We start from the raw sequence: 20882 nt of genomic DNA on the forward strand, positions 1-20882 counted from the left end.
TCTGAGCCCAAACAATGTCTGTCATGGAGTTTAAGATGGAGCTAAAGTCAAACACTCGAAACACAAAAACATGTTGGACTGTTTTTGCATTGTGACACTAAACCATTAACTAACTATTACCAAAGGCTTTTGCATGAGTGCTGACAGATTTACCTTTTAAAGACACTGTGCTTTCACTCATCCGCCTCACATCCTCACTATCCTCCTTTTCATGTACAGTAACCCTCCCTCCCTCCCTCCCTCCCTCCCTAACGCTCACCCCTTGTTATTTGGAAAGAGCTCTTCTTCAACAGCTGTTGATTCTCCCAGCTGCATTTTATAGCGAGTGAGAGTGCCAGTCTTGTCTTCAAGGCAGATGGCGGCTGGCTGGCTGGCCCGGTGAACACGTGGCACGTTGGATGACTGCAGACGGTGCTCCATCTCAGGGTAGCTGCAGCTACAGTGTGCCTGTACGGTGTTCTCTGTAAAAAAAAAAAACTCACCTCATTTTCAATACAGTGCGAGGCGAGCAGGCTGTAACTGGAATGTGCGCCACGTATGCACCCTTTATGTCAAAAAGGTTTTCCAAAGTTTCTCTCCTTTGATAACCATTGATGTGTAAAGTTCATGGATGTCACACAGCACCTGTTCCCTTCATCTTGCATTTTCATGTTTACATTTTTTACTGACCTGTAAGATAATAATTAGAGGACTTGGAAAAAAACCACGTGAGACGTGTTTGTGGTTGAAAATGGAGAAAATAATCCTGGTGAATGCTGTACCTTTCTTTTCTCTACCCTATAATTTCCTCTCAGGGTCACGGTAGTCTATCCCAGCATGCATTGGCAACGCCCTGGCCATACCTCTCTGTAGCAGGCATGTTCAAACACTTCTGGATTCATCAATATACTGTACTTGTAGGAAATACCATCAGTAGGTCAGATAATGGGTAACAGGTAATGGGTTGTTTTTCCTCCAGGGGACAATAGAAGAATTGTCATGATTGATGTGTCTGAGGGCCAAGTATTTATCTGGAGCCTCTGGTTGGCCTACGGGGATAAAGGTTTACCTCCACATTACCTGAAGATCTTCCTGACAGAGCTTTTTGTGAACCAGAAAAAACAGACTCAGGGTTTGTTTTCTAATCCACGCCGTCTGTGTCCATGATACAAAATCCATCCATCATGTTGGAGGCAACAACCTGCCTGTTCAGCCACTATTTCCTGCTCCTTGTCCTAACATTCGAAGAGCAAAAATACCCATGCCACTGGTGAGTGAAGAGCTGTTGTTATCTCTTCAGCAAGTTGAGACAGTAGTGGATGCATGCTGGTCAGATAAGACCACAGGATGGTACAGTGGGAGATATGGATGATGTTAGGAGGTGTTTATGAAGCGGTGGGAGCTTGTCAGTGGCCCGGTGCCCATGGCCAAAGTTGAGAGCACACGGAAACCTGAACTTGGTACACACTAGTGACTCATTTCCTCAGCTGGAAACAGAGGGATGCCTCCTGTGGGCCAGGAAAAGAAAAGACTCTCTCCTGGACACATCTTGACACACCACTGCCTGTAGATCACATCTGGCTGATACCCAACTTGAGATATGGTCAGTGCTTACATTACTCTGCCAACGTATCAAACCCGAGAATGTGCATTAAAAGATATATTCCAAAAAAAGTTGGAATTAAAGCTTTTTGAGGCTTACCAGGAACTGTGACCTTTTACACACTGACACACCACATTGCCTCATGTGTTTATTCTATTCCACTGTCTTGCAGGGCCGTAGCTCAGAACACATTCACCCTCTGCTTTTGTGTCTTTTAGTGCGCCATACTGCGTCAGAGCTCACCACAAAGCCAGTAATGATGAGAGGCGCCCTGAAAGCTGTTTTAATTTCAAGCCCAAGGGTCTGTTAACAGGATGGATGTCCTTTACGTCCAGTCCCAGCCCCCCCCCACCCCCACCCCCACCCCCACCCCCCTTCTGGTTGCTTTGTCACTGTTGTCATGAGCTCTAGAGCCAGCCAGAGAGGAATCCAAGGAATCTTTTTTCGGCTGACCTGGCTCTCATGTAGAGCTGGAGAGTAACGGTGACATTGTCCCGGGTGGCAGAGCCGGCTCCTGTTTAATAGTGGATTTTAGCCCCCGAATCATGTATAAGAATAGATCTGCGGCCCTCCTGGTGCATGAGAAAAACATTTGTATAAAGCAGTGACTTTATGCCCATCACCATTTAACTGAATTATTCCACTTAAATAAAAACTCTGCCAAGAGAGAGAGAGAGAGAGAGAGAGAGAGAGAGAACTATTGAGCTGGCATAGATGAATGGCAGTTTACAGTAGAGTGTAGAGCAGTGTGCTAAACTCACCAGCAGTGACAGGGTTAATCATACCCATATGGTGTACCAAGAGGTTTGGTCCAATGCTGCTGTGGGCCAACAGGAGAGGGAAGGCTGGGTGGGGGCAGAACAGAAGGGAGAGGACAGCAGGGCGCACACTCGCCCAACACCTGCACCTGGTCCCTTGATTCACACTCCAACAACTCCCTTTCAAGGATCAATGGACCAAGCTCTTGCTCGCATCACGGTGATGGTTGCTGCCATCCAGGCTTAAACTTTTTTTGGAAAGAGTGGAACAAGCTTTCAGGGATCAGCTGTCTTTTTTTTTTTTTTTTTCTTCTTTTTTTTTTGTAATGTTGAATGGAAGAAACGCCGTCGGTTAACAGCGACTGATTAGGCAGCTTTTTTCCCTGTCTTTCCCAAGGGGAATTTGCAAACCTATCGGATTGTTTTATGCCTGCGCAGCGCGGCTGAGAGGAGATTTTCCAGCCCAGCTCCGAGGCACAAAACGCGGGGAATGCAGCGGTAACATCCCGCAACTTTTTGGATCTCAGATCTCGTCGCGGTTATCGAGAAAGTCAGCAAGCAAAAGGTAGGACATTTAACTTGTCTCTGGTTTAACTTTGAACTCATTTGCGGTTACTGTGTAGCGAATAGATGGTCTGTGAAGTAGGCTACTCACATTTGTTTGGTTCCTATTTCTGGATGTTGAGTTCACAGGTAAGTGCGCACTCCTCCGTGGGAAAGAGAACTAGGTTATTAAAATCCTATAATTATAAAAAAAAAAAAATGTCTTAAAGGGAAACCATATGTTATCACAGCTGAACTCTGTACTGTCGTTCCTTCCCAAGCAAAAAAACCAGTAGAAATACTGCCATTCATACAAATACCTCGAAGTACAATCAGGCCATCATAGAACATGGAGCCCCACTGGCACTTAATATGTTTTATATCCTGATTAGCGATTTTTTAGAAGATATTTTAAGGTATTTTATTGGGAATAATACTTATCCTTATATTCATTTTCTATCATAATTTAAATGATAGTAGATGGAATATTATGGGTGGGTCATGTATTTTGATAATCACCCATTTTGCCCTGTTGCCACTCTATAAAAAAGCCTATATGTATTCAAATAGGGACTTAAAAAAAATCTGTGGTGTCCATGTGGTCCTAGCTCATTTTATTAGTGTTATTAGTTGACTGATAACATTTTTGGTGACAATGTTTATTAATTAATTAATTTATATTGGTCCAAGTGATCCTGTTCTGTTTTAATGGGCCATCCTGTGAGTCTTCATGACATAAGAAATGTGTGTCCACATCATTTTGATTACCCACCTCATGGTGCATAATATATTATTAACACTGAATATACTGTGTTTGGTAGGAAGAATAGAGATCAAGCTTCCCTGGTGAGCAGATATATGGCAACTGTGTGATTATGCCAGGAAGCCTGGCTGCAAGGCGTTTCCACTGGATTCTGCTTTTCATTTCTAAATGTTTGCCAGTTATTTCAGTTTCATCACACTATTTTTTCATGGGAACATATTTTCTTTTATATAATGTGCCACACATTAATTGATGCCGTATTGTGAAACAAAATGTGTTTTGTGAAATTTCTCTAGTTTGTCAACTCTCCCTAAAAGCCCTCATTTCGAGGCTTGTACGTGTGCCACTGGGGGCCTTGGCTACATGGATGCCATGAGAAAAAGAAAAGCCCGTGGGATGGCTTATAGTTTGAGCAGAGCACACCTTCAGGGAGACAATTTAATGGATGTTGTGGACTCAGCTTTTAGTATTCATAATTTATAGGGGATCCTCTCCAGCAAAGTGCAGATGCATAATGAATGCTTGAGTTAAGGTTTAACAGTTAGGCTACGTTTCAACACCCCTAAACTGTCAGAAATTGTTTCAGCGAGGACTACCTGGTTTCTTTGAACTGTCATGTATTTCACTCGTCAACTTCTGGAAAGTACGTCAACGTGCTTTGTTGAAAGACTGAGACAAAGGCAGAGGGAGTCACTGATGGGCATCAGAGTCTTGTTTTATTCACTTTTCTAGGAAAAACGTGGATGAAATATGTCTTAAAGAAAATTAAACATATTTAAGAAAATGGACAAGATGAAGACCAGAAGACATCCATCTCCTTTTTGAGAGATTTCTTTTTTCTCCAGGAGACTGTGCTTGCAAATACTATCATACAGTCTTAACACATACATCACTACATTTACACTTTAAATAAATAATGGGGCTGTCAGATTTTCCAGAGCAGGTGTGAAGATTTGGACATTGTTCTCTCCTGCCAAACTATACGTCTCGCCTTAGAAGGCTGCAGGCCAAACTTCTGATCAGAGAGAGAGAGAGAGAGAGAGAGAGAGAGAGAGAGAGAGAGAGAGAGAGAGAGAGAGAGAGAGAGAGAGAGAGAGAGAGAGAGAGAGAGAGAGAGAGAGAGAGAGAGAGAGAGAGAGAGAATCTTGCCTGCATGGGGCATGCTATAATAATAGTTCATTCCTCTTTCTTTTTTCGTCCAGATTTAGATCTCTGGGGGCTACCTGCATGACCGTTACCATGACAGCATCTGGAGCCCAACTCCTCCTGTTGGCCTTATGTGTTTACAGAGTCTCAGGCCTGCAGCAGTCTTCTCCGCGGGTTCGCCTCTCCTTCAAAGGTGAGCTCATACGGATTAACTAAAACTTTTTCTGGCGGCAGGGATTGTCTTAATAGTTTCTTTTACTTGTGTGGTTTCTCCCACTAAGTCACTCGAGCACACACAAACTCATGCGCACATCCCCACCGGCAGTTATGTTTCCTCTTTAATACATATGTAAAGAACGTATTTCCTGCCACATGTCAAACAGTGCAACACTGAAAACAAAAGGTGGATATTGCGTGTGGCTGGTTACTGGTAGTGGCTTGCGACAAAAGTTTCTCCCCACACCCTAAAACCCACGCAAACTGCAGTCTGACCTGTCATTTCTTCTTTGTTTTTGATGTCTGGCGTGATGACACGAGAAGGAAACACCCAAAATGTGATCACAGGAGCGAAATGATATTTTAGAGCTGTAATGTTTTGGCCTCCAGGTGTGAGTTCAACATGGGGGAGGATGGTGGTTTTAAAGCCTTTTTTGTGTTTGTTTTTTAAATAGGTGTTTGGGGTTTTCCCGTGTCGTTTCCTTGTCCTCATTAACTCTAACAGCAGATATTCATGTTACAAATACGTGGATGATGCCTTTGATCAAAACAATGCTGGATGATTACAGTTATCTTTGCATCCCTATCATGTTGCGACTTCAAGTGCACACACACACACACACACACACACACATCATACCTCGAGTACCTGTAAGTAAGAATTAGAGCTTTGAATCCGATTTAGAGCATTCTTTAGTGCTTTTCATGTGGAGGGTTGAGTCAAAAAAATGTTCTCCCAGCAGGTCAAGTCTAGGCAGCTTCAATGTGATTCAGTGATATACATTTATGATGTCGACGTGAGACATCTGATGCAGATCAGGCGTTAGCTGATCGCGTGCTTGATAACTGGGAGTTGGAGTCTACGTGCACTGCTGTTTGGAACTCATCTGATTTTGTACGACTGAAAACAGCTGTCTACATGCCGTCCGTGGCTGTCTTATGTGGCGACGGTTCCATTTGAGGCCTGAGAGAGTGATTGCAGTGCATTTTTATATGACCTTTAACACTAATCCCCTTCAAGTAAACAGCTTATACACACACCAGTGTGTTTTTGTGTTTTGCAGCAGGGTGCACAAAGGACTAGTCTGACCAATTACACAAGTTTGGTCTTGAGCTTGATCACTCCGCTGTTGTAAGAGACAAGGAATTCACATCTGTAGAGAGCTCTCCATGGCAAATTCATTTACGGGGGCTTGTTTAGAGCCGCGGAGAGATGCTGAATTATTGGATTGTTGGGGAGATTTTGACGATAAAGCAGCCACAGTCACAGAACTCAATCACCCCTCCCCCTAATACCAAACAAAAAGAAGAAAAGTTGGATTTACTCCCCAACTGTTTTCTGCCATTCCAAGGATTTATTGTTCATTGTGTGTGACACCGTGTCTCTTTGTTCCCCCGAGGCGCCTGTGGAGGAGGCTTCGGGGCTGCTGGAGGACATGTGACTCTTGGGAACGAATGAGCCGTCCTGAGTGACGCTCTGGGGTCCAGCAGGCCTGCAGAGGATAGAGATCTCGTATTGTTTCCTCTGTCGCTGGGAAGTTGTTTCAGTCACAGGCACTTCAAAGGGACTGACCGAGTCTTGTTTGATAGAATTAGTCAGCACTGCTAGAGAGCAAAATGTGCGGTGTAATTGAAGCTGTGTTTTACAATCTCATGCCTTCTCAGTGCTGTCACCAGTTAGTTCATACTTGAGATTTGCCCGGGACTAAACGGCAGTGGTCATTAGTGCCTTAGTGACAATATGTTGTCAAGTTGTAACATGAGCGCTTACAGTGGCTTATAGTAGCTCCATACTTGAATTGTGTGTCCTTCCCAGTGTTTCCCTATCAGTGTCAGAATGTTGTCAGGGGACAAGTGTTTGCTGAATGTTTACCAGATGATGGCAGTACATTGTTTGCTATTTTTGGAGAATGGAGACATGTATAGGGGTGTGGTGTTTCTACATTTAGCCAGTTCAGTGAATCCACTATGGTCCAGTGGAGCCAGGCCAAAGGGTTTTTATCCTGTGTTTACCTCTCAGGAACAGAAGTGGAACCCCCATCCCCACCTCCGAGACTCCATCTCGTGTACTCCGGAGATCCGATTGCTGCGTAGCTTAAATTAGTTTAGGCACCTTGACTGTATCCTGTTAACATTGACCTCGAAAAAAGGAAGATGGCAGGCGCTTTGATGTAAATAAAGATTGTGCTTCCTCCTGAATCCCTGTAAGCTGGCTTCTGAGGCTCTCTCTGTAACATTTGTCAATGCATAAGCCTGCTGTCTCTAACATGCCTCCGCTGTGTCCCAGTGTGTGCACATATAGTGGTGGTCAATATCTTACATATGCCACAGATGTGTGTGTGTGTGTGTGTGTGTGTGTGTGTGTGTTGCTTTTTATGTGTTTAAAATGAATTGTTGGATGGAGGAAAGGGAGAGAAATTTCATTCAGAGGTAGAGAGTGCAGCCTGCAGCCCGTTTGTCTCGCAGCAAATGAAAATTGTTCAATCAAAGCTTTCAGGAGAACAAAAAAAAGGAGCAACATTTTCCACTGTGGCGTGCCTTAACAGGTTACGCTCTGCTGAACACAATCCTGATCTTAAGAATTAGCTCCGAGTTCCACTGACCATGTTTCCTCAGGGACCTGCTTTTTCGCCTAACTCCACGGGGCATGTGGCGCCTTAAACTCAATCAGCCAGTCAGGACACATAAAATATTGAGATCTTAAAAGCGAATATGTTTCTTAAAATGCTCCAAGTTGAGTTATATTTATTCAGTGACACACATTTTCCAGAAAAGAAGTGAGAGGGGTGTTGCTCAGGGGACCGTAAGTTCATCCAAGTCGGTAATGAAACATGTTAAAGGCATAAAAGTAATAATGTGACTAGATTTTGAGAGGTAACCTTTGCTCCCCCTGCTGTTGGTTTTCCAAATGGTGAGGAGGTGTTTTTTTTTTTTTTTTTTTTTTTTTTTTTTTTTAAACAAAGCAACCCTTTTCACACAGAACTGATGGACACGAGGGCAGCGCGGCCCTTCAGTTTCTCCTTCAACACCAGCGACTACCGCATCCTCCTGATGGATCAGGATCAGGGCCGTCTGTACCTGGGTAGCCGGGAGTACCTGGTGGCTCTGGACATGCACAATGTCAACAAGGAGCCACTCATAGTGCGTACAAACAGCTTCTCATTTTTCTTAAATCCCGTCTGCTACATGGTATGCGGCATTAAGTCTCTAAATGCACTGATCCTGTCTGCTGTTTTTCAATAACACAGATTCACTGGCCAGCATCTGCTAAGAGAAAGGGAGAATGTCAGATGACAGGAAAGGGAAGACAGGTGGGATCACGTATTTACATCCTGTTCTTTCAAAAATCTGAGACCATCGAGACGGGACAATGACGACAATGATGTTTTGAAATTCCATATGTCTTCCTCCTCTTTGTCCAGGGTGAATGTGCCAACTTTGTGCGGTTGATAGAGCCGTGGAACCGCACCCACCTCTACACCTGTGGAACGGGGGCGTACCAGCCTATCTGCACATTCATCAACAGAGGCTGGAGGGCAGAGGTGAACACAAAGACATTTACAGTTCCCCAAGCGGGATTTACAACGAAAATCCCTCAGCAGTAGGCCTGGAAAGCGTTGTCCTGCTAAATATTTCAGGACCACAAACTGGGACACTGATTTATTTTGTGATTTTCCCTGTGCTCCCATGTGACGTTTCAGCTGTCTATTTTTATGCATACTCTCCCTGTCTAATCTGCATCTGCAGGACTACCTGTTTAGGCTGGTCCCTGGGTATGCGGATTCAGGGAAGGGAAAGTGTTCCTATGATCCCAAACAGGAGAGCATTGCAGTTCTGATCAGTAAGACATGCTTCATTTATATAAAAAAAAAACCACATAATTGTATAATTTCCTTATGCTACTGAATCAAAAAAAAGCTCACCTTTCTATTCTCTTATTGTTTCCCGTCTGCAGATGGTAACCTATATGCAGGGGTCCATATTGACTTCATGAGTACAGATGCTACTCTGTTCAGGACCATGGGAGGGAGAACAGCAATCAGGACGGAGCAGTATGACTCCAGATGGCTCAACGGTGAGTAAGTGTGGGTGTGATGAGGTAAATTGTTGCTGATTACAGGTTATGGTTCCTCTCATTTTATTTGACAACCACTTGCCTCAATCCTCTCTCCGCTTATCTGTTTTTATCCTCCAGAGCCAGTGTTTGTTCAGATCCAGCAGATCCCTGACAGTGCAGAAAGGAACGACGACAAGCTGTACTTCTTTTTTCGTGAGAAGAGTCTAGACTCGAGCGGCGGGGCGAGCCCCAGCGTTTTAGCCAGGGTTGGAAGAGTGTGTCTGGTGAGCCAAACCACATGGTGACACGCTGTAAGACAAACATCAGTAGAAAAAACTGATAATGTCCTGGCAGAAAATTACCAGTACCTTTTTTTTTCCGTTCCGTTTCTGGACATTTCTGTTAATTCTGTACATTTACAGTATACCCTCTGTACCCTCTGTAAGTTTGGACACACCTTCTCATTCAATGCGTTTCCTTTTTATTTTCATAACTATTTACATTGTAGATTCTCACTGAAGGCATCAAAACTATGAATGAACACATATGGAATTATGTACTTAACAAAAAAGTGTGAAATAACTGAAAACATGTCTTATATTTTAGATTCTTCAAAGTAGCCACCCTTTGCTTTTTTTATTAATAAGGAAAAAAATTCCACTAATTAACCCTGACAAAGCACACCTGTGAAGTGAAAACCATTTCAGGTGACTACCTCATGAAGCTCATTGAGAGAACACCAAGGGTTTGCAGAGTTATCAAAAAAAGCCAAGGGTGGCTACTTTAAGGAATCTTAAATATAAGACATGTTTTCAGTTATTTCCCACTTTTTTGTTAAGTACATAATTCCATATGTGTTCATTCATAGTTTTGATGCCTTCAGTGAGAATCTACGATGTAAATAGTCCTGAAAATAAAGGAACACATTGAATGAGAAGGTGTGTCCAAACTTTTGGCCTGTACTGTATGTAGTGAAAGTATATACCTAATCTTTTTTTTCCTGTCTAGAATGATGAAGGAGGCCAGAAGTCCCTGGTGAACCGCTGGACGACATTCCTGAAGGCCCGCCTTATCTGTTCAGTGATAGGAGAAGATGGAGTGGAGACACGTTTCGATGAACTACGTGAGGCCACGATAAAAAAGGCACTACGTTCAAACTGAGGGCATTTCAATTGCAACTGCTTTTAATGTTGTGTTATTGATTTTGTATCTTCTTCCAGGGGATGTGTTCATTCAGCCCACACAGGATGAACGAAACCCCATGGTGTACGCTCTCTTCACTACAGCGGGGTGAGTTGTTTCCAGAGAATTCACACCTCACCCAATTTCATTGTACATGGTTTTTTTTCCTCCTGCACACATTTTTGTGGTCGATTCATGCTTTAATTTCAGGGATAGGGTGCAGGCTGTCTCCTACCTCTCCCTCTTACCCTAATTGTCTGTTTTTGCTCAAGCTCTGTGTTCAAGGGCTCAGCCGTCTGCGTGTACTCAATGGCTGATATCCGCAATGTCTTCAATGGACCGTTTGCCCACAAACATGGCCATAACTACCAATGGACAGAGTACACTGGCAAGATTCCCTACCCACGGCCTGGAACAGTACGTTTCAGTCATGTTATCTCCAAACCGACGCAGTCAGATAAACCACAGACACCTAAAATCTGCATCAAAAGTTACCAAATTATTCTTTCTTCCCATCCAGTGTCCAGGAGGAACCTTCACTCCTGGTATCCGTTCCTCCAAGAACTTTTCAGATGAGGCTGTGAATTTCATCCGAGCTCATCCCCTCATGATCCATCCAGTTTACCCAATCCACCGCCGCCCCCTGGTGGTGAGAACCGGCGTGGACTACCGATTCACTGCCATGGTGGTGGATCAGGTGGATGCTGTGGATGGACGCTACGAGGTGCTCTTCCTGGGGACAGGTAAGACAGCTGCAGGGCTGATGGCACTTTAAAATTAAGCCAACGATAGCTCCAGGAGTTGGTTAAAAACACTGTCTCTGGCTGACTTTCAAAAGTGTTGAATAAACAGTTGATGGAAGCATACACATCATGCTAAAAGGCTTAGGCTTTAGCTACATGTTGCAGCAAAAGGTTAGCCTCCTCAGCCGTTGATGATCCATTTAGAGGACATGGAAATAAAGGAACTGCATTCTGGTATTGCAGTGTAGAGCTAATTAGTCAGAGTATTAGTAATTATTGCTATTTGTTAACATAACCCTGTTTGGAGGATTACTGGAGGATTAGTTTGACAAGAAAATGTCGGTTGTAAATTGAATTTCTCTCACTTTCAGATCGAGGAACTGTCCAAAAGGTCATCGTTTTGCCGAAGGACCCGACCAGCATGGAGGAACTGACACTAGAGGAAGTGGAGGTTTTCCGGGTATGTCTAAACATGTGCTCCTGAAATGACAAAAATGCTCTAATTTAAAGGATCGTTTTACTGATTTATCTTTTTGTTCTTTATTACTTACAGTCCAGAGCTCCAGTCAAAACAATGAAGATATCCTCTAAAAGAGTAAGCAATTTCTTCTTATGGACGAATCTGACTTGGTTATTCACATTTCAGTGCAAGAGTGAAATGTATTTTTCTTGTGTCACCACAGCAACAGCTGTACGTGTCATCAGACGCAGGGCTGACCCAGGTGTCTCTGCACCGCTGTGGCGTGTACGGCAGGGCCTGCTCAGACTGCTGTCTGGCTCGAGACCCCTACTGTGCCTGGGATGGAGAGAGCTGCTCTGCCTTCACCCCGTCCACCAAGAGGTCAGGGCCGTCTCATATCTCGACACGCTCTACTTCTATTTATTTTTTTGTGATTAACAACTTTTATTTTTCTTTAACACCATACAAAATGTACAATTCCCATTTTTTTAATCAGGGCAGCTGTTTTCTGATTACATTATTTTCTTACATAATTGCAAAAGGGTTCTCAACTGTTGTAGAAAGAAGTGGCTGAAGAAACGCTTGAAATTCCATGCTTTTTGGTCTAAACGTCATACCCAAATTAAAAGTGGTACAGCTCCCATATACTTTGACACTCTGGGATGTGCCTGAAATTATTGGAAAAGTGATTGATGTGGGTTTGTTTGTGTATTTCAGAAGTGTTTTGTTTGTGTATTTTGTAGTTTTTTGGCTTTTTTCTTTGCACTTTTCAAATGGAAATAAAAAAACGCACAGACATATCTGTAGAAAACAAATTATATAAAATCCACTTTTGAGTCTTTTGGCTTCTGGATTTTTGTCTGTAGTAAGCTGAGACATGTGGCTAATGCCCTGTGTTATCTGTCACCTGTCAGATGTGTTTACAGCAGTGTATTCTAATAATTTTACAGATGTATGACTAAAAAACTCCATTCTAACCTAATGGTGCTTTAACAAAATATCTTCACACTTAGATTTTAGATAAATAATCATCAGTAATGTGGACATAATGTCTAAGTGGGGAAAACGAAAATAATAGAACAGCTAGAACAGTCTGGTAAGTTCAGTAAAGTACATCTCTTTACTGTAATGCAGCCTTTAAAACCAGGAAAAGACAACACTTATTTCATATCACGATATTACGATATCCAAAATCTAAGACGATACCTAGTCTCATATCACGATATCGATATAATATCGATATATTGCCAGCCCTATCTGGCAAACCGTTTATCACCCTAGCCATATCACAAGCCCACTTCTGGATTGACACAACCCTTCATTCTTCTGTCCTCTTAAAATAATCTGTCTGGCTATCATCAAACTAGTCTGGACCCAGCTTCTTATGTGCTTATCCATCCCGCTTAGGACGGACCCATCTCCCAGAACGAATAGTCTTGGGCTGAATGTTATCATGTATCCCGGTTCAACATTCCTGGACCTTATCACAGGACCATAGGACATGAAGTTAAATGCTTGATTTCTAAATAATAAATTGATGTGTGTGTGTCAACTTAACTCTGATCTTTGTCTCAGGAGGAGCAGAAGACAGGATGTTAAACATGGTGACCCACTGAGGCAGTGCAGGGGCTTCAATGCCAAAGGTGTGGCAACTTTTTGTGTGTGTTTAAAGATCATACACACTTTACATTTTGTTCGTTTGTTTGTTTTGAGCAGTTGCCAATGTTTCTTCTCCGTCTGTCTGTGCAGTGGAGAAACGTCTGAGAGAAACCGTGCAGTTCGGGGTGGAGGGCAGCAGTACCTTCTTGGAGTGTCAGCCTCGCTCTCCTCAGGCCACCGTCAAGTGGCTTTTCCAGCGGGAAGGAAGGAGGAAAGTGGTGAGGAAGAACAGTTACATTTTTTTTAGGAAATGTTAAAGGAACAGTTTGACATTTTGGGAAATATGACTATATTGCTTTCTTGCAGAAGGTTAGATTAGAATATCGATATCATTCTTGTCTGTCCAGCAAATATAAATATAAAATCGTCAGATATCCCCAACATATTGTTATTACACTTTGGTTTTTGTATGGATTAAACAACTGAGATGTACCATGATAACAATTTAGATTTAGAGGCGCTGGGAGGTGGATTCGTTTCCTTCTGACAGAGCCAGGCTAGCTGTGTCCCCCTGATTCTAATTATGATGCTAAGCTAACAAACTACTGGCTTTAGCTTCACATGTATAGGACAGATATGAGAGTTTTCAATTTTCTCATTTAATTATCATGAAGAAAGCGAATAAAAGTATTTCCCAAAAAAAAACGTTTTATATGAGCATCAACCACTTGCCCAAATCTGTATACAAATTCAAATGTGTTGTTCCCTCTCTTAGACTCCTGCTGTTTCATTCCCTTTTCTGCAGCTCAACCGTGTGGGAGGGATTCTGAAGACCAATCATGGTATCCTCCTGAAGTCTCTCAACCAATCAGACGCGGGGCTCTACCACTGCCTCGCCACCGAGAACAACTTTAAGCACACAGTGGCCCGCGTGGCGCTGCGCATCCTGGATCGAGACATCGTTTTAGCGCTCACAGCTCAAGATGAGGATGAAGAGCCCAAAACCCGCCAAGCTGGACCTTACACGCAGTCATCTCTCGTCTCCACACCCTTCCCACCTGAGATTAGACTGATTAACCAGTACTGCCAGTCCTACTGGGAACAACTCAGTCCCAAACAGCAACAGCAGCAGCAGCAGCAGCAGCGCAAGCGCACCAGCCGCAGGCACACAGAGGGCCAGGACCAAGGCCTCGGCTAGAGGACAGGACAGACACTGTCCAACACTGGCCTGTGTGGACTTTTAGGGTGGACTTTTATGTTTTGACATGCATCTTTGTGTGTCGCCTCCATTCATTAGGCAGGTGATGCTGTCATGCTGTTGTTAAAGTACTATATTTGTGGTTTTGCAAGTGTCAGTCTCGAGAATACAAATTGTGTGTATTTCACATTATCTGTCACCACTTCCCAAAGAATACCGTACAGTTTAAATCAACTTGTTCAAGACTGATCACCTATCGTAGGGGTTCGTTGGTATGTTCAGGTGCTTGTGGGAAACCCCAGCATCGGTGACTTGAGAATCACTCTGGAAGGTCAACATTTTTAGTGCAAGAAACAAAAAAACAAAAAAAAAGATGTAATTTTTCACAACATCCATGTTTGCTTATTATGTGTCTTTTAGATTTCATTTTCCAACAACACAACTAGTGAGAGCACAGATTTTCGGCTGCAGATTTATTTATCATCATACTGTATATTTAACACAAGTTTGTTGTTGTTTAGGAAACTGGTAAACTGATGTATATGCAGCGTGTAGTTAACAGGCTTCAACATGCAGAACCACAGGTATGTTACCGTCAAGTATCTTGAAACAGAAATGTAATATATTGATTGTGAATATAATATATATGGTCATTGGATTACTCTTGTATGAAAATAATATGATGATATAAATGCATATGTTGCATGCATCATATGTTGTTTGTTGCAAGTTGTACATTTTACTCAGTGTGTAATGATGTTTGTACGGTGTAATGTTTTCTGTTAAGCTAATTCCATTGGATGTTGTCATATAATGACTCCCTTACTGTCCTGTGCTCTAGTGACCTACAGTATGTGAGTGTTGAAGATATGCATAGCATACAGTGTTCTTCCAGTTATGCACTTTGTCGGTGGTGGTATTCGAGGGAATTTGGGATCTTTGCACAGATGTATGAGAAAATATAACAGGAACATAATCTTTTTTTTAATGTACAGTATGTTATTATAAAAATGGGAATGGAACTGGCCCAGATTTAGTATTGATAGTTGGCGTTTTGTCGTATGCTGTATTCACAGATTTTTAAAAAGGCTCTTTATAGTGGAAGTGTAAGGAACCCGATTTGTTTTCCAGTCAGAGCCACCATTCACCATCATTGTGAGTGACACAGTGCCATGTGCTGCCATGCTGATGAATCCTACACTGGAAATGTTCAATCATATAATATATAAACATTTCAGAATTCTCTTAAACTTTTTTTTTGATTTTCTTTTTTTTACTTTCAAGTCCTTTATATTTAGTTTTTCAGTTAATCACCTCAAGTCATATTCCAGTTTTATTATCAATTATTGAACCTGAAATCAAACATCTACCAGTATTGCAATTCAGAGGTTGATAACCAAAATCACAGTGCATGCAAACGATAACTTCTGTCATCAGTCATCCCATTCATCGTCATCGTCGTCTTCATCTCCACCCTCATCTTCACTTTCATCTGAGAGAGAGGACAGATATAAAGATACATTATGAGGCCTTTTTTGGTGCAACTCTTCTGTTATGTAGGGTGTAATGAATGTTCTAATATTTACCAGAGGAATGGATGGCTTTACTCCTCTTCTGCATGACCATCATGAGGGCACCAACGATGCCCTCGCCTGAATCTGATGGTGTGGGTGGAGCTGCATCAGGACTGTCTATCACCTAAAAACACACCAGGACAAGAGGGCAGCGTTTGAACATGAACATCTGCTACAAATGTCCAAAACTAAATTGGGCTTATCACACATTACGGCATGTCAGTTCAGACTTGTGTACTTATATAGCATGTATTAAATGTTTTTCGGAGAAAAAGGAAGTTTGCTTTACATTTCTGAGCTTCTTCCCCAGTCGGATCTGATCCAGCAGAGCTCCTCTGCTTTCTCCCGCTCCTTCAGATGAAGGGGCAGGCGGTGGGAGTGTGCCACCAGAAAGACGAGGAGGAGCTGGGAAATTTGAAGACATGGTTTGGGAAGGTGGAGGGGGCGGAGGAGGGGGAGGTGGAGGGCCTCCTCCTCCTCCTCCTCTGCTGGGTGTAGATGGGACCGGAGGGCGCTGTGGGCCGGACGGCGGCAGGGGAGGAGGCAGGTTGTGGGAGGAGATGGAGGGTGAGACGGGAGAGGGCTTTGAGGACGGCGCTGAGGGGAAGTGAGAAGGTGCAGAGTGCGCTGGGGGCGGCGGCGGGGGAGGACCACCTCTGCTTGTCGGCGGAGGTGGGGGTGGCGGGCCTCCGCGTGTAGGAGGCGATTGCGGGGGCGGGATTCCTCGCGGGGACTGGCCTGGGATTGGAGGCAGGGGGCCAGTGCGGCCTCTCTGAGGTGGAGGGGCTGGAGCAGAGGGACTGGAGCCTGGCACGGGGGGCAGAGGCCCTTGTCTGCCAGGTGGAGGGGGTGGAGGGCCACCAGCTAGGATGCAATGGAAGAAAATAAGCATAATGTGAAAATCACACTGATGTTAATGCTGCATGCTGTTTTTATTCTTGTTTTTTCCTTTCTTATATATTTCTTATATATTTCTTATATATTCTTATATTAATAGCTAGATTAAGTCAATTGGAATAGCCTATATCTTTTTTTTTTTATTAATGGTCTGCTTGATTTATGACTTTTTATTTAGTTGTGGTAAAGACTGGGGGTAGGATCTGATAAGCCTAGGGCTTCTCCCTACCCCTTTTCGAACGGGTCTAGTGTTATGTTGAAATTTTGTTTAGTATTTTCGTCAAACATTTTTATTTATTTTTTGTTATTCGATTATTTTATATAGCCTATACATATTTTTTTCTTCTTCTTTTAAATTGTTCCAAATAAAGATTTCATTCATTAATGTATAACAATTCAGTCTGCTTTAGGAAATCACATTAGCCAGTGGGGAGCAGTGAGATTAATAATGATCAAGCGCGAGGCTAACCTCTGTGCACCTCCCTTTTGACTGCCTCCATGCCTCCGGACTGCTCGATGACATTATAGATGAGCTGGGAGGTCTTTTCATCCTTCAGCTCATCTTCACTGATCCCGGCTTGGGAGAGCAGGTTCCACAGATCAGGGTCCAGGTTGTTGAGATCGAAGCCCACATGACCAACATGCCTGACAGGATGTAAACAAAAGGAGACAGAGGTTTTACACATATTGTAAAACCACATCCACTCTAGATATTAACCAAACTGACATCGAGTCAACACTCAACACTCACTTAAATCCACTGGGTGCCCCTATGTCTGCTTTGGAGAGTTTAGGGACCTTTTTCCCTTTCTTCTTGTCCTTCTTTCCTTTGCCGATCAGAAGGGAGGAAGCAGCCGGTGAAGGGACGGAGCGGTAGCGTGAAGCATGGATATCTGGGTTTTGGATGTCCACTGTGGCAATGTGAAGAGAACCAGGGCTGCTAGGTGAAGCTTTTGGTTGGGATACAGAGGACACGCAGGATAGTATGTCATTGTTATTTTATTTCATGCATCATTGGTGGAAGTAAAAGTTACACTAGAGATATGTTGTGCACCTTTTTCATGTGGGACTGGAGGCAGGGAACCTCTGTCTACAGCGACAGGAAACAGGAAACACAGAGGTTTACTCTTATCGTTTGCCTAATGTAAAAATGCAATTTTGCAGTCATGAAGTTAAATTGCTATCTTACCGCTCGGCGGCGGGGGGCGCTGTTTCCTATCTGTCAATAACAAGCAAGCGAGAGAAACCATTTTGCGACACGTTACCACACCGTAATCATAATACAATATTTATTCAGCTAAAACACCCTTAAAAACAATTACCTATAGTTGAAACATAAATATAAGTGATTGTCAATTACCATGTAGGCCTGTCGATCCATCAGCCCCATATATTTCAAAGAATACTCTGAGAAAATGTCTAGGCTACTACAATTTCTGTTTATCAACTTCTTGATATAAGGACTCGTATAAAATATGTCCGACTTTGGCAAAAAAAATAATAAATTAAAAAGTAGTTAAACAATATTAATAATCCATATTGCAAACAAAATAATAGTCCAATACTATAACACGTATTGTAGTTGTGACAATGGCTATGAATGATTGTATTAATTTGATGCTAAAAATAAATAAATACCCGGGCGTCACTGACCTGTACGGTTGTTTCTCTGGTTGATCTTTTCCTCGACAGCATATTTGAAGGCTTCTGCTTCCTGTTGCTCTGCAAAGTTCAGTCCGACTTGGCAGTCCTGCGTCGAGTAAAAGAACGGACAAGGAATCACAATGTGTCAACAGTAGGATGTGTGTGACCTACTTCTAGTTTGAACGGGGAATATTGCAGTGCATCACATCATGACTCCACACGTAGTAACTTGTCGGAAGTGGTCAAATGAGGCCGTGCTTACATCCGCAGCAAAGGTATGGAAGTAGGGCTGAGGCGAGGAGTAAACTATCTGGTTGTAGAGCTCCTGCTCCCAAACCTGCCTCCCTGTCTGTGGAAAAACACACGGTAAATATTTCAGTCTTTCAATAACACTCATGTAAAGATGTCACTAATCTTGTGCCATAGTTCCAGACGCACATTAGCTTCTAAGGTCATCAGCAGGGTTCAAAATGAGCACTACGTGCTAGCCAAATGCAGGTAAAATATGCAATGGTGGTTAGATTTGTTTCACTCACCAGCCACAAAAAAACAATAGTAATATAATGAGTGGCTGGTGAAATGTGAGTAGTCATTTGGCTGGTCATCGGTGTAAAAAAAAAACAAAAAAAAAGAGGGCCTAAATATTCTTATCAGAGGTGGAAAGAGTACAAAAATATTCTATTTAGCCTAAGTAAAAGTAGGCTACTAGCCTATTACTCTGATGAACTTTTATTTAAGGGGGGGGGGTACTTTAAAAATGTGTGTGTGTGTGTGTGTGTGTGTGTGTGTGTGTGGGGGGTATACTTAATTAATATCTTATTATACTTATTTAATTAAATTGCAGTCTTTTGCGATTTGATAAGGGCACAAAGCCACTTTTCGACTTCAGTTTGTTAAAAGATACTTTGTCAGTAACAGATGTGACTTAAAATGTAGCAAAGTACAATACTTTAAACAAAACAAAGTAAAATTACAGATTTTAAAAACTACTTTTACTACAGTAACGTGAGTAATTGTAATTGGTTACTTTCCACCTCTGATTCTTATGCATGCAGCTGTAATTAGACTCTTGGCTCCTAGCCTAATGGCAGCGTTGTCCTGACAGGTTACCTTCAAATCGAACATGCGTATGAAGTAGGACCGCTGAGGGTTGTCCTTGATGAAGCACATCACTCCAGTGTGCTGCAAGCTCCACATGGAAGGGCTGTGAGGTAGAGCCATAAACAGCTGTGCTACTGCAGTGGCCATGGACTAAACACACACACAGACAAGAAAACATGGAAAACAGTTTAGCACTGATAGGACATCTGAGGGCATTTTATTGCAGTCAACATGCAAATTGGCAGTTCTGTGGTGAGGATTCACTTCCTTGTCTGCTTTTATTTGTTGAGATAACAAAGGACACACGAGAACCTTTGTCCCTGAGGCTGTTCAGCTGCTCAGCTCCCAGCCATCCGTCCCTCTCCCGCTGCTTACACCGCTAACCCCCTACTAGTCAGAAAAAAAGCAACTTCTGCTCTTTACTGTCACACTAAACACACAAAACAAGTCTAATTCTGACACGAGGGGAGGAAATGGTTCAGCCACCGTTTCCTGTTACAGCTACCTTCTTTTTTTTGATGACCTAATGTCAGCAATTCATACTGCATTGGCATGAACGCACAGTACATTCCTTCCAAGAAAATACATGTCAAAATAAAGTCTGGAATTCAAATGTACCTTAATATAGAAAAGTAAGTAAATAAACTAAGAAAAAGCAGCTCACGAGTCATACTACAACATTGTTAGTAAATTGAGTACGTAAAGGTATTAGCTAAGCATTCAACAATCGACTGTGCTCGTTCAAATTCAGGATATGATGTTTAACCACCACAGGCAAGAGACAGAAGTCATCAGGGCTGAGACGATTTACATTATTCTGTAGCAACCAGAATAACCTGTATTCGCCTTCTCTTTTCACTTCTACAACAACCTCCTCTTTAGAAGGGATACATGTCAGGATAAATACAGCAGGTTATCATCGCCCACAGTGGGCAATCCCCCCCACCCACAACGCCCCGGTCAGCTCAGAACTTACAGTACACCTTCTGCCCAGCAGCTCCTCCAACTTCTCAGTCTCCTGTGGGCTCAGCAGAGAGCTCCAAGCGTTCTCCGTTTTAGTTTTAGATCCACGGCTCATGGTCCTCGTAATAAATCTCCCAGCTTATTTTAAACTCATGTGAACAGCACTTGTTAAAATGCGTCCTCTCTTCGCTGTCAGAATGCTAAGCTCTCCATTCAAGGAAGTTTCTCTTCTCTGTTCTGCGCACACATCAACTGAAAGCAGGAAACGGACAACTGCACTTCTCTAACCCCCACTTTTCTTCTTTCTCTCAGATGCAGAGCACACATGAATGTGTAACTTCCATTTTCAGAGTGAGGGAGTGCACTGTTGTTCTTCTCCTGCTGTGAGTATGCTCACTTTGCAGCCACACACATTGTGCACCTAACTTTTTTTTTTACTTGGATTAAAAAGCAACT

General features: G+C 42.8%; 3 protein-coding genes and 1 long non-coding RNA gene across 7 annotated transcripts in view; 2 read left to right on the top strand and 2 right to left on the bottom strand.

Moving 5' to 3' along the window:
* Positions 1 to 269: 269 nt before the first annotated feature.
* Positions 270 to 3214, bottom strand: LOC114558388 (uncharacterized). Its single transcript, XR_003692955.1, has 3 exons — positions 2996 to 3214; positions 2344 to 2588; positions 270 to 461 (listed from the first exon to the last, which is right to left on the bottom strand). It is a non-coding gene; the product is annotated as an uncharacterized LOC114558388 (long non-coding RNA).
* Positions 2397 to 15509, top strand: LOC114558384 (semaphorin-3F). 2 transcript variants are annotated; one of them, XM_028582356.1, is made up of 18 exons: positions 2397 to 2905; positions 4849 to 4985; positions 7989 to 8149; positions 8257 to 8319; positions 8431 to 8550; positions 8756 to 8849; positions 8964 to 9083; positions 9204 to 9349; positions 10074 to 10188; positions 10286 to 10355; positions 10520 to 10664; positions 10768 to 10990; positions 11362 to 11450; positions 11544 to 11585; positions 11674 to 11831; positions 13026 to 13093; positions 13200 to 13327; positions 13825 to 15509. In XM_028582356.1, exons 2-18 carry the CDS (start codon positions 4874 to 4876, stop codon positions 14245 to 14247), a joined length of 2277 nt encoding a protein of 758 aa, XP_028438157.1. In that variant the 5' UTR covers positions 2397 to 2905; positions 4849 to 4873; the 3' UTR covers positions 14248 to 15509. The 2 variants fall into 2 exon arrangements, with proteins under 2 accessions (XP_028438157.1, XP_028438158.1); XM_028582357.1 differs by having other exon boundaries at positions 13855 to 15509.
* LOC114558386 (wiskott-Aldrich syndrome protein) lies at positions 15488 to 20795 on the bottom strand. The gene is made up of 11 exons (XM_028582359.1): positions 20440 to 20795; positions 19473 to 19613; positions 18625 to 18711; positions 18372 to 18468; positions 17908 to 17937; positions 17773 to 17808; positions 17470 to 17668; positions 17188 to 17363; positions 16111 to 16685; positions 15834 to 15945; positions 15488 to 15739 (listed from the first exon to the last, which is right to left on the bottom strand). The coding sequence occupies exons 1-11, from the start codon at positions 20539 to 20541 to the stop codon at positions 15681 to 15683; spliced, it is 1614 nt and encodes a 537-aa protein (XP_028438160.1). The 5' UTR covers positions 20542 to 20795; the 3' UTR covers positions 15488 to 15680.
* Positions 18418 to 20882, top strand: part of zgc:162200 (protein bicaudal D homolog 2) — a 42262-nt gene continuing 39797 nt past the window's right edge. For 2 of the 3 annotated variants that reach the window (XM_028582351.1, XM_028582352.1), the window contains exons 1-2: positions 18418 to 18728; positions 20739 to 20809. The gene's annotated coding sequence lies outside the window, so the exon portion shown is untranslated. Of the gene's footprint in view, positions 18729 to 19467; positions 19574 to 20738; positions 20810 to 20882 lie in introns of all 3 variants that reach the window. The other variant, XM_028582353.1, reaches the window with a different exon arrangement.

Source organism: Perca flavescens, chromosome 7 (assembly GCF_004354835.1).
Source record: "Perca flavescens isolate YP-PL-M2 chromosome 7, PFLA_1.0, whole genome shotgun sequence".
Classification (NCBI taxonomy): domain Eukaryota; kingdom Metazoa; phylum Chordata; class Actinopteri; order Perciformes; family Percidae; genus Perca; species Perca flavescens.

Excerpts from the sequence above, each read along its gene's own strand:
- LOC114558384 (XM_028582356.1), top strand. The coding sequence starts at position 4,874 with ATGACCGTTACCATGACAGCATCTGGAGCCCAACTCCTCCTGTTGGCC. Across the intron at positions 8,150-8,256 it reads TCAACAAGGAGCCACTCATA|ATTCACTGGCCAGCATCTGC; the intron begins GTGCGTACAAAC and ends TCAATAACACAG. Across the intron at positions 9,350-10,073 it reads GGGTTGGAAGAGTGTGTCTG|AATGATGAAGGAGGCCAGAA; the intron begins GTGAGCCAAACC and ends TTTCCTGTCTAG.
- LOC114558386 (XM_028582359.1), bottom strand. The coding sequence starts at position 20,541 with ATGAGCCGTGGATCTAAAACTAAAACGGAGAACGCTTGGAGCTCTCTG. Across the intron at positions 18,712-19,472 it reads TACGCATGTTCGATTTGAAG|ACAGGGAGGCAGGTTTGGGA; the intron begins GTAACCTGTCAG and ends GTTTTTCCACAG. Across the intron at positions 17,938-18,371 it reads CCAGAGAAACAACCGTACAG|ATAGGAAACAGCGCCCCCCG; the intron begins GTCAGTGACGCC and ends TGTTATTGACAG.